The sequence below is a fragment of the Peromyscus eremicus genome, chromosome 2 (genome assembly GCF_949786415.1).
Source record: "Peromyscus eremicus chromosome 2, PerEre_H2_v1, whole genome shotgun sequence".
In the NCBI taxonomy this organism is placed as follows: domain Eukaryota; kingdom Metazoa; phylum Chordata; class Mammalia; order Rodentia; family Cricetidae; genus Peromyscus; species Peromyscus eremicus.
Window position 1 is genome coordinate 143417786 of NC_081417.1, and position 12115 is coordinate 143429900.

General features: G+C 44.7%; 1 protein-coding gene across 1 annotated transcript in view; it reads left to right on the forward strand.

Annotated features, from left to right (window-relative positions):
* The first annotated feature begins 347 nt into the window (after positions 1–347).
* Dnajc8 (DnaJ heat shock protein family (Hsp40) member C8) overlaps positions 348–12115 on the forward strand; it is a 21879-nt gene continuing 10111 nt past the window's right edge. Inside the window, exons 1-5 of the mRNA XM_059255099.1 lie at positions 348–476; positions 3167–3268; positions 6937–6993; positions 9321–9387; positions 9927–10021. Of these exons, the coding sequence (XP_059111082.1) occupies positions 399–476; positions 3167–3268; positions 6937–6993; positions 9321–9387; positions 9927–10021 (399 nt within the window). The 5' untranslated portion in view covers positions 348–398. The remainder of the gene's footprint in view (positions 477–3166; positions 3269–6936; positions 6994–9320; positions 9388–9926; positions 10022–12115) is intronic.

Genomic DNA, 12115 nt, shown 5'->3' on the forward strand with positions numbered 1-12115 from the left:
CAGCCTGGACTACCAAGTGAGTTCCAGGAAAGGCGCAAAGCTACACAGAGAAACCCTGTCTCGAAAAAACAACAACAAAAAAGGTAGGGTCGCCGGGCGGTGGTGGCGCACGCCTTTAATCCCAGCACTCGGGAGGCAGAGCCAGGCGGATCTCTGTGAGTTCGAGGCCAGCCTGGGCTACCAAGTGAGTTCCAGGAAAGGCGCAAAGCTACACAGAGAAACCCTGTCTTGAAAAACAAACAAAAAAAAAAGCAAAAAAAAAAAAAAAAAAAAAAAAGGTAGGGTCTCGGGCCCTTTAAGTGCGGCTTGGCGGCGGAGGCGGTCCAGGAAGGCGGTCTTGGAAGTGTCACGTGAGGCTGCGCCTGCGCAGAACGGTCACGTGCGGGCTGGCCGGGAAAATGGCGGCTTCGGGAGAGAGCGGGGCTTCGGGCGGCGGAGGCAGCACAGAGGAGGCATTTATGACCTTCTACAGTGAGGTGAGCCCGGAGTAAGGATGGTGACCTCAGGGAGACCGAGCTCCGGCTCCGTCCGCTGCGGCCTGGTGCAGCGGGACGCCTCCCGGGACCGTTGGCCCGTGCCGTCCGGCCTGGGGACTGCGGACCGGCTATGGGGTGCATGCGCGGCCGCCACTGTGGCTCCTGGGGTTCCCGGCGTGCGGCCGGGTGGCCGGGCCTGTGGACCCTGACCCGGAGAGGGGCCGGCGAGCTGCTTGTCGTGCTGCAGCCGGCAGGCCGTGGAGTCTACGACTGATGGAGGCCGGGACCTTTCCCGGCGGAGACTGAGCTGCAGCGCACCTGCTTTTATTTGTAAACAGGAGGGAGGCCTTTCCCACTCCTCTGCCATGAATGTGTGAGTGGCAGTTTCTGCGGTTTACCAGTGATCAGCACTGTTCATCATGACACGAATGCGTTATGTGACCCCCATCTTTAACATGACGAACCTTAAGAGGGTTTATACGTACTTGCTTGTGCGACTTAATAGCAGGAAACAACTTGGTGTCAGGTAGGACAGGAGTGACCTGGGTCTGAGCCTTATTTACAATGGCACCGCCAGCGTCTAGTGCATGGTGGAAGTTTAGCATATATTCAGTGAATAAATGAATGGATAGACTGAATAAAAGCGAGCCATTTGGCGCCAGAGGCCCTCATATTGAATTCTTGCAAGGCAATTAGCTTGACTGCTATTGAAATCTTTGAAGACACCAGTTCCTACATCTGTGAAAGGAGGGAGTTAATATTACAAGAGTTTTCACGACGATTAAAGAATTTTAAGAAGGCAGTTTGCAAATTATAAAGCAGAAGCAAGGCAGTCGTTTATTATTGTTTTGTTTGCTTGATTTTTTTTTTTTTTTGAGGCAGTCGTTTTTTAAGTCAGATGTCTCCTGTTAGCCCAGTTGGACCCTCCTGCTTCAGCCTCCGAAGTGCTGGGATTAGAGCCATTATTTGTGGTGTTAATAATAGTACTTGTTATGTAGTACTTTTTTTTTTTTTTCATAGTGTTGGCATTTTTGTTTTGCTGTCTGAGGGATTTCAATCCATTTTGGTGGAGAATGTGGGCAGGGCAGTGCACATCTTTTAGGCAGGAAGCAGGGAAAGAATGCCTGTGCTTTGCAGTAGTATTAAGTTAATGTTGGGAATGAGCACATCCTCTGTAGCCCTGTCTTTTTATCTTTCTATTTGTAAGACAAGTTCTCACCGAAGTTTAGGCTGACGTTGCAGTGCAGGCTGCCTAGAACTAGTGGTGATCCTCCTGCCTCAGCCTCCCAAATGCTAGGATTACAGGAAGGAGCCTGACACACCCAGCTTTATTCTTTTGCCGAGTATCAAACCAAGGGTTTTATGCATGCCAAGCAAGCACACCACCAACTGAGCCAATCCCAGGTCCCCCATAATGATGTTGAACGTTGCTCATAGTTCATGGTTCAGTGTACTTGAATTTTTCCTCTCAAAATGAAGAAAGGTGGATTAGTTGTACCCACACGCAGCTATATTGTCTTTGGTTCAAGCTCTGTGGAAGTGGCTGTGTTTTACTTATTTATTTATTTTTCGTTTTGTTTTTTGAGACAGGGTTTCTCTATGTATATGTAGCCCTGGCTGTTCTGGAACTCTCTCTGTAGACCAGGCTGGCCTCAAACTCACAGATCTGCCTGTCTCTGCCTCCCAAATTCTGGGATTAAAGGTGTGTGCTACCACTGCTCGGCTGTGCCACCCTGCCTGGCATCTGGGAATCTTCTTGATGTCTGATTGGGAGTGAAACTGTTAGGGTAAATTTCTTTTTTTTCTTTTTTTTTTTTTGGTTTTTCGAGACAGGGTTTCTCTGTGTAGCTTTGCCGCCTTTCCTGGAACTCGCTTTGGAGACTAGGCTGGCCTCGAACTCACAGAGATCTGCCTGCCTCTGCCTCCCGAGTGCTGGGATTAAAGGCGTGTGCCACCACCGCCCGGCAGGGTAAATTTCTTACAAGTTAGGTAATTGGAACCCTCGGTCTCTGTAAGCCTCAATTTTTCTATGTGTAAAATGGGGATAATGATAATACCTGCCAAGTAGAATTGTTAAATATACATGTAAATTAAAAACATTGTGTGTAGGGTATATGTGTGTGCAGGTATGCACATAATGGGCACAGATGTGTGTGGAGGACAGAGGTCAGGGTCATATATCTTTCACCATCCATGTTACTTTTTTGAGATACGAGCTGTCACTGAACCTGGTACTCACCAATTGGCTAGACTGGCTGGCTGTCAGTGAGTTCTGGGGATCTGCCTGCCTCATTACAGGTGTATGTGCCTATGCTCAGCTTTTACGTGGATGCTGGAGATCTGAACTATTACTGTAAAATTAGTTACGCTACTGTAATCATTCTTCAGTAGTTAGTAAAGTGTTTTACACATGGTAGATACAAATAGTTGTTGGTGGAGCATATTAGTATTGTGTTAAGAGTAGACATGCCGGGCGGTGGTGGCGCACGCCTTTAATCCCAGTACTCCGGAGGCAGAGGCAGGTGGATCTCTGTGAGTTCAAGGCCAGCCTGGTCTACAGAGTGAGTTCCAGGACAGGTGCAAAGCTACACAGAGAAACCTTGTCTCAAAAAACCAAAAAAAAAAAAAAAAAAAAGAGTAGACATTCAGCTTATTTTTACTAATGGAATTGTTAATATTTTTACTTTTAGGTGAAACAAATAGAGAAGAGAGATTCAGTTCTAACGTCCAAAAATCAGATTGAAAGATTGACTCGTCCTGGTTCCTCTTACTTTAATCTGAATCCATTTGAGGTGAGTGGATTGTCACTGTAGCATCTAGTGGAGAGCTTTTCATGTGTGCAAACTGTGTGTGTGTGTGTGTGTGTGTGTGTGTGTGTGTGTGTGTGTATTTATTGTCACTGCAACATCTGTTGAGAGCTTTTCATGTGTGCAGACAGTAATGTGAGTGCTTATTATGTTGTTGCTGTAGCATCTGTAGTGGATAGCTTTTCATATATGCAGACTTATGTGTGTACTTTTTTTTTTTTTTGAGACAGTCTCATGTACTCAAGGTTGGTTTTGAACTCCAAATCCTCCTGCCTTGACCTCCCAAATGCAGAGATTGTAGAAATGAACCACCATACTTAGCTATTTATTTTTGAAACAGGATCTTACTGTAACCCACTATGGCCTGGAGCTTACTTTACATCTCAGATTAGCCTTAGACTCTTTGTGGTTCTCTGTGGGAGCCCATTTTCAGGTTCTTCATGGCTTTACCCAGCAGGTCTGCGTAGAGAGGATGATTGGACCACAGGCCTGAGTGCAGGTGTCTGAGATGGTCTGCACTTGGCTGTGTTGGGGGGAGAGGTCTTTTGCTCCACCTCTTGGTGTTTCTATAAATACCTTAGTGCAGAGACAGTCAGGGCTCGTTGGAATAGGTTCCAGGCCCTCACAAGGCTATCCTGTATTTTCTATCTGTTTATCTCCACATTGTAAATCTAAATCCTATCTAATATTTCCTGCTGCTCTCACTCAAGAAAACTCTGAGCCAGGCGGTGGTGGCTCACGCCTTTAATCCCAGCACTCAGGAGGCAGAGAGAGGCGGATCTCTGTGAGTTCGAGGCCAGCCTGGACTACAGAGTGAGTTCCAGGACAGGCTCCAAAGCTACACAGAGAAACCCTGTCTCAAAAAACCAAAAAAAAAAAAAAAAAAAAAAAAAAAAGAAAACTCTGGGGAACTGTGGGTTTGGTGCCCGAAGTTCTCCTGCCTCAGCATCTAAGTGCCAGGATTATAGGTATGAGCCATTGTACCTGGCTTGGAGGCAGATTTCTGTTACAGCACACACCTGAGTTACACTGGTTGGGAGTGAAAGAGGGTGAAGTGGAATTTGTGTGGTGGGAGGTTGTCCTTGAAGTTGGATGATTTTATTTTGAGTAGAGTTAGCAAGGGAGCTGGTTAAAGAAACGGAGATAGACTTTGTCAGGTCTTCTCTGATACTCTTGTAGCCGGAATATACAAGGTTTCATTTTTAGTATAGAGACATAGTTGAGCCTGATAAATTTAGTGTCTGTGATTTAAAAACCCTGCATTGCCAGGTAGCCTGTACTCTGCACTTGGTAGACAGAGGCAGGGATATCCCTACAAATTTGAGGCCAGCCTGGTCTACATAGCAGCACTTGGGCCAGCCAGGGCTCCAGTGAGATCCTATTTAAAAACGAAAATTTTGTTAAAACTGTTTTGTTATACAGAAATAAAAGATACCAAATACTCAGTAAAAATAATGAAGACCACGAGATTTTAGATAAGCTAATGCACTTTGTGTTTTTGAACATATCTCCAGTGTAGCTCAGAGTGGCTCAGCCCAGCGCTCCTCCTACCCCTCCTTCCTGAGTGCTGGCATCATAGTGTGTACCACCCACCATGCTCAGCTCTGAACATTTCTTATCGTCACTAACCACTGTTCTTTCATGTGTGATAAAAAGTCAGGTCTTTTCCTCAAATCCCAGTAAATTGACAGCTTGTCTTCCTTTGTCTTTCTAATAAAGGGAGGCGGGGAGATTCTGGTGCTGCCCTCAGTGGTGCTGACAGTTTGGGGTCTGTTCCTTCAACTCTCCAAATACACTGATTATTTTTTTTTTTTTTTTTTTTTTTTTTTTTTTTTTTTTTGGTTTTTCGAGACAGGGTTTCTCTGTGTAGCTTTGCGCCTTTCCTGGAACTCGCTTTGGAGACCAGGCTGGCCTCGAACTCACAGAGATCCGCCTGGCTCTGCCTCCCGAGTGCTGGGATTAAAGGCGTGCGCCACCACCGCCCGGCACACTGATTATTTTTAAAAAATTAAAAAAAAATATGTGTGTATGTTTTGCCTGCGCGTGTATATGTGCACCATGTGCATGTCTGGTGCCCATGGAATCTAGAAGAGGGCGTCAAAACTGGAGTTCCGTGTGGTTGCTAGCCACTGAGTGGGTGCTGGAGATTGAACAGTGAGCCACTTCACTCCCTTTTTATTGTTGTGCATACTAGGTTGGCCCCCTTGCCTTGCTTTCCTTTCTCTCCCTCCCTCTACCTCCCTCCCTCCCTCCCTCCCTCCCTCCCTCCTTTTCTCCCTTCCTCCCTTCCTCCTTTCTTTCTTTGGTTTTTCGAAACAGAGTTTCTCTTTATAGCCCTGGCTGTCCTGGAACTTGCTTTGTAGACCAGGCTGGTCTCAAACTCAGGGAGACCCACCTGCCTCTGCCTTCCAAGTGCTGGGACTAAAGTCATGCACCATCATGTCCAGCTCAGATTTATTTTTATTTGTGTGTGTGTGTGTGTGTGTGTGTGTGTGTGTGTGTGTGTGTGTGTGTATGTTTTATTTTTAAATTATGTGAATGTGTATCTGTGTGGGTTTGTGTTCATGGGTTCAAATGCACATGGAGACCAGAGGTATGAATTCCCTGGAGCTGGAGTTACAGGTGCCTTGGAACTGAACTAATCCTCTTCTGGAACAGTGCATGCTCTTAACCTCTGAGCTGTCTCTCCAGCTCGTTTTTATTTATTTATTTATTTTTTTTTTTTATTTTTTTTTTTAAGATTTATTTATTTATTATGTCTACAGTGTTCTGTCTGCACATATCCCTGCAAGCCAGAAGAGGGCACCAGATCTCATTAAGATGGTTGTGAGCCACCATGTGGTTGCTGGGAATTGAACTCAGGACCTTTGGAAGAACAAGCAGTGCTCTTAGCCTCTGAGCCATCTCTCCAGCCCCCTCGTTTTTATTTTTTCAGTCAGATCTCTCTTTATTTAGGTCAGCCTGTAATTCATGACAGTTCCACTCAGCTTCCTAAATACTGAGGTTATGGATGTGAGCCACTGTGCCGAACCCACCTCAACATCTTTACCCCACTTAGGTTCTGACATAATATGCTAGGCAGCCGACTCTGGGCTTGCCTTTGTTCTTTCTTGGCACTCCATGTCAGGCTGTTCTGTGTGGACATCCTTCTCACCCTACATGGGCTCCAGCACTCTGACTTCCTACTCCTGCCTGTGTGTGGTCACTCTCTTCTTTGTCCCAGGTGAGCTCTGAACTCTGACACTGTGTTCTGGACTACGAAATTCAGAGTATATCACTTCACCTGGTTTTAACTTAATGGATTTATATTGCTCATGACAGAAGAGGGGAACAGAAAGCTTGTGGGGGGGGGGGATACACATGTAAACACACACACACACACACTTTTTTTTTTTTTTTTTTTGAAACAATGTCTCATGTCGCCCAGATGGGCATTGAATTTGTTACATAGCCAGGGATGACTTGATTCTGTTGTCCCCCTGTAGTAGGAGTCTAGGAGTGCTCCCACTGCCCAGTTTTATGGTTTTGTTCTGAGACTGCTGTGCCAAGGCTGACCCAGCATCACCATCTTTCTGCCTCTGTTTTCCTAGCGTTGAGATGACGGGTAAGGGTCACCGTGCCCAGCTTGACACTTTTGATCTTGGTTCTTCCAGGTTCTTCAGATAGATCCTGAAGTGACAGATGAAGAAATAAAAAAGAGGTTTCGGCAGGTACAGTGCTGTTGCTGTCGCTAGTGTGTGAGCTTTCTCTTTGTTTCTTCTAGAGGGGGCTCATGGAGCTCGGGCTTGCCTAGAATTCCCTGTGTAACCAAGGATGATGGTCTTGAACTTGTGAGCCTCTGCTTTCTGGGATTGTAGGCATGTGTCACACCTGGTTTATGGGGTGCTGGGCATTGAACTCAGGTTTTCATGTGTAGTAAGACAAATATTCTACCAATTGAGCTACTTCCTAGACATGATTTTTTTTTTATAATTTATTTAACTTTATTTTATGTGCATTCGTGTGAAGGTGTCAGCTCCTCTGGAAGTGGAGTTATAGACAGTTGTGAGCTGCCATGTAGGTGCTGGGAATTGAACTCAGGACCTCTGGAAGAGCAGCCAGTGCTCTTAACCGCTGAGCCATCTCTCCAGCCCCTCTAGACATGATTTTTAAGGACTAGACACTTTTGGGCCAAAATTTAACCCCTCACCAAAATTTAACCCCTTCCAAATTAAGGCTAGATAACTGTTCTCATGAACTTAGTGACATATATGTATAGTGATAGAAAATGTTAACTAATGTACCCAGAGTATGTTTTTCTGTGAATATAATGATTTATGTGTGTGTGTGTGTGTGTGTGTATAATACACACAAATAGAGTGTCTACAGACTTACTTTTATTGAGGCAGGATCTTATGTTGTCACACTGACCCCACACTCCCTGGTTTATATGACTGTTCTACCTTAGCCTTTAAGTAGCTGGGGTTACAGGCACATAGCATCTGCCTAACCCACTCAGTTACTTCATCTCTTGCAAATGGCTGTAAATACTCAAGAAATACCTCGCTTAGGTTGGTATTTCTTGTGAGATGGCTAAGCAGGTAAAAGTATCTGCTGCCAAGCATGACCACCTGAGTTTGATCCCTGGGACCCACATAGTACAAGGAGAGAGCTGAGTCCAGCAAATTGTCCTCTGATCTCCACACACATACCGTGGCATGTGTTCATGTTCCCCAACCCAGTAAATGTAAGAAGTTTTTAAAAAAGAAATACCTGACTTAATGTAACAAGTATTTATTAAAATTTCGTCAGGAAAGTAGCTGGCTGGCCTGATTCTTGCCACTGCCTTTTTTTCACCTTCCTAAGTTCTTCATCTCTTCATGCTGACTGTAATCCTCCGATGCTGCACAACAGTCTTATTAATATCCGTGCTTCCTCCAGTGCAGTAGATTTCTCCACGTTGCTGACTCATAGTTACCTCTGATCTCCCAGCAAGCTATATTAAGCTAAGATGGTTTTTGTTTTTGCCTGCTCAGTCATTTCCCATTATATAACTTTATAGTTTTATTCTTCCTGAGCTCTGATCTGTGCTTAAACTTAGCGCTTCCCCCTATTTCCAAGGTCTTGTTTTCCAGTATAGTCTATTACAGTTGTTCCCAGTATAACAAGCATTTCAGTCCGTAGACTTTCCCTGTAGCAACACACCTGACTTAGTAGATGGCCTCATAGTTACGAGTGCATAGGACTTGAGTTGTCATTTGTTCTCTTAGGAGCTGTGTGCACTGAACAAGGGCTTTGGACCTTTCTGTGTCTGTTTTGCCTCATTTGGTAAATGTGTCCAAATATTTAAATCAGGTATTACATACAGAAGGCTTTCAGTGATGTCTTGATAATCTGTGTGTACTAACCATTGTCCATGGATGTTTGTGTGCAAATTCATTACTTCTTTCTGTCTTTTTCTTTGATCCCTCTCCCTCCCCCTTAGCATTTCCTCTTTTCCATTTACTTTTCCCTGTCATTCCTCCCCTCCTCTCTCCTCTGTTTCCCTCCCCCTGTTTTTCTCCTCTCTTCCTAACTATCCCACAGGGTTTCCTTTATAGCCCAGGCCAGCCCTGAACTCGTAATTCTCCTCAGTGTTGAGATTTCAAGAATGGGCCCCTATATTCAGTTTATGCTAACCACTTGCATTGTTGGTTTTGTCCACACAACAAACTATTTAGATGTAGGTACTTTGTATCTTTCCAATGATAGAGCAGGAAGTCCAAGTGAAGGTAGGCAGAGTTGCTCAAGGACTCAGAGCTAGCGTGTGATTGAAGTTAAAATTACAAATAGGACTATGGCTCTGGTGCTTCAGGATTAACGGTAGATTTTCATCTCCTAACACAGTTCTTTTTGCTCCAGCTAGTTTCTGTCCATCAGTGACAGCCGGTCAGGAATCTTATAAATGTCTGAAAGAATCGTTTGGGGAGGTTTTCTTATAAAAAGTTCCTGTTTTGTTTATTATTTACCGGTGTGTTCCGGGAACTGCTGATGAGCTTGACTTTTCTTTTCCCTGCAGTTGTCTATATTGGTGCATCCTGACAAAAACCAAGATGACGCTGACCGAGCACAGAAGGCTTTTGAAGGTATTTGTGTGTTTACCTGCTTTTGAGTAATTGTCAGTGCTAAGGAGGAATAGCTGTGGAGAAGCTGTGGATTTCAGTAAAGCAGCCATTTAAGCAGAATGTTAAAGAACTATTCCTTGGGGGCTGGGTATGTATCTCAGTGCTTGCCTAGCATGCTTGAGGCCCTGGGTTCAATCCCCAGCACTGCAAAGAAAGTAGACTTTAACTTTGTTAGTTAAAACTTACGTGTCTACCAATATACTTTCATTGCATAGAATTGTCTTTTTTTCTGAGCGTAAGTAAAGCGGGAAATACTTCATCAGTGTTTTCGTGTAGATGTGGTATGTTTAGCCTTGAGTGTGTATTTACTGTTTTTTCCTAAGACTTTCAAGGTCATTGCTGTGGTTGTATGCTTTTTAAAAATGAGTTTAACAATGGTAAATAATGTAACAACGTAGGGAATGTTTTTAGACAGTGACAGTACATTTACACTGCCTGAGTATAGCTCAGATTTTGAGAGGGTATTTGCAGAAACAGTTAACTTCAATGTTTTGCATTAGCTGTGGACAAAGCTTACAAGTTGCTACTGGATCAGGAACAAAAGAAGAGGGCCCTGGATGTAATTCAGGCAGGAAAAGAATACGTGGAACACACTGTAAGTATTTCTAGTGCTGCTGTGTTTACAGGAAGTAATAGCAAGCTATGGGCACCGTGTAGAAGGGTATATGCAACCTAGCAGAGCTGACCACATAGCTGGTGACCATGTTCATTCTCTTGACCACTTACGTGGTGCTCATGAATAGCAACAAAGCGAGCGTTCTTTCCTGAGAGAAGAGTGAGCTCAGGGTGAGGAGTGGCCAGGCTACTGCCACCCCCACTTGCCCTGCCAGTCCTGTGTTGTGTAGATCGTTTCTTTGGCCTCCCAACTAAGTTGCCATGCTACCCCAGTGAGAGTGGAGGAGCAGCGCGGCTGTGGAGGTGTCGACACCCTGGTTTTACTTTAGTGGGTATAAAAGGGTTGGAAATGAGAGAGGCCGTCAAGGATCTCTGAGTGGGTTTAAAGCAAGAGGAGGCCACGTTCAATTAATAACAGAACTTGGAGACTCATTTGAAACAAATTAAATTATAGCTTTTGTTTGTTTGTTTAAAATGTGGTTGCAATTGCTGGGGGTACAGCGTAGCCTTAAACTTTCAAGATTGCCTGGACAGGCCTTAAATTCTTTTTTTTTTTTTTTTTTTTTTTTTCCTCCAGAGCTGAGGACCGAACCCAGGGCCTTGTGCTTGCTAGGCAAGCGCTCTACCACTGAGCTAAATCCCCAACCCCAGGCCTTAAATTCTTAATCCTCTTCCTGACCTCCTGAGCTGTGGGTTTATGAGTTGTATGTATGCCATTGCATCCAACGGAAGGACCTTTCTTCTTATTTTTGGTTGGATTATTTTGAAGGAGAGTCTTTTTTTTTTTTTTTTGGTTTTTCGAGACAGGGTTTCTCTGTGTAGCTTTGTGCCTTTCTTGGAACTCACTTGGTAGCCCAGGCTGGCCTCGAACTCACAGAGATCCTCCTGGCTCTGCCTCCCGAGTGCTGGGATTAAAGGCGTGCGCCACCACCGCCCGGCTGAAGGAGAGTCTTATGCAGTCCAGGCTGGCCTTGAATTAGCTATCTACCTGAGGCTGATCTTAAATTCTTTTTAAATCTTTTAGATTTATTTTATGTGTAAGAGTGTTTGGTCTGCATGTATGTATGTGCACCATGGGCGTGCCTGGAGCTCAAGGAGGTCAGAAGAAGGTGTCATCTTCCTCTGGAACTGTAGTTTCGAATGATTGCGAGCTTCTGTGTGGGTGCTGGGAACTGAACTTGGATCCTTGCAGGAGCAGCAAGTGCTCTTAACTGCTTAACCATGTCTCCAGCCCCTAGTCTTGCATTCTTGATCCTTCTCCATATCCAGTTGCTAGGATTATAGGCATGCATCATGTGCCCAACTAGAAAGGCGCCCCCCCCCCCCTTTTTTGCCTCTTGGAGCAAGAATCTCAAGACCATTTACAAGAGTGAGTTCAACGGTGAGTGGGTCAGGAGTCTGTCTTTGTTTTGATGAGCTTTGGAATCTGAAATGGAACTTTATAGTCAGTAATAATAAAGACGGACCTTTTAGATGAAGACAGTGAGGAGAAAAGTCGGAAAGGAAAGTGTGTAACCGCATCCTAATGGTTGTGTTGCACATGGCACTTGGAGAGTCAGTTCTGTTAGAGATTCAGTTCGTCTTTGCTTGTAAGGAATCGTCCTTGGAATTCCTGGCCACAAGGTGGCAGTAAAGTGTTTCTGAGCCTGCTAGGCACTTGGCTGCGTGATGGATGACTCGTAGGTGACTTTCGGAGTAGTGACAGTCTCTTGTGAATGATTATTAATTCTTACTATTTGTAAGCTCAGTAGTGACCAGAATGACGAATGTATCCATTAGTGTGATGTGAAAATTTTGGTTTCTGGGAGTGTCACAGTGGAAACGATCAAGAATGCACTTTTAGAAATCCCTTTCATACTTAAAATGCCGTATGTTTTCTAGATCCTTCTAAAGCTTGGCAAATGTGCTTTCTTTGCTATAACTATGTGACCACAAGTTAAGAAAGCTGAATGGCCATGTCTAAGGCTGTTAGCTGTGGCTCAGCCTTTATGAGTTGGGGACAACATGTCTGTTGGTTGCCTCTCACTAGTGCTGACTGTGGGTACAGACTTTAGGGTAGGTTAGAGGAAGGATC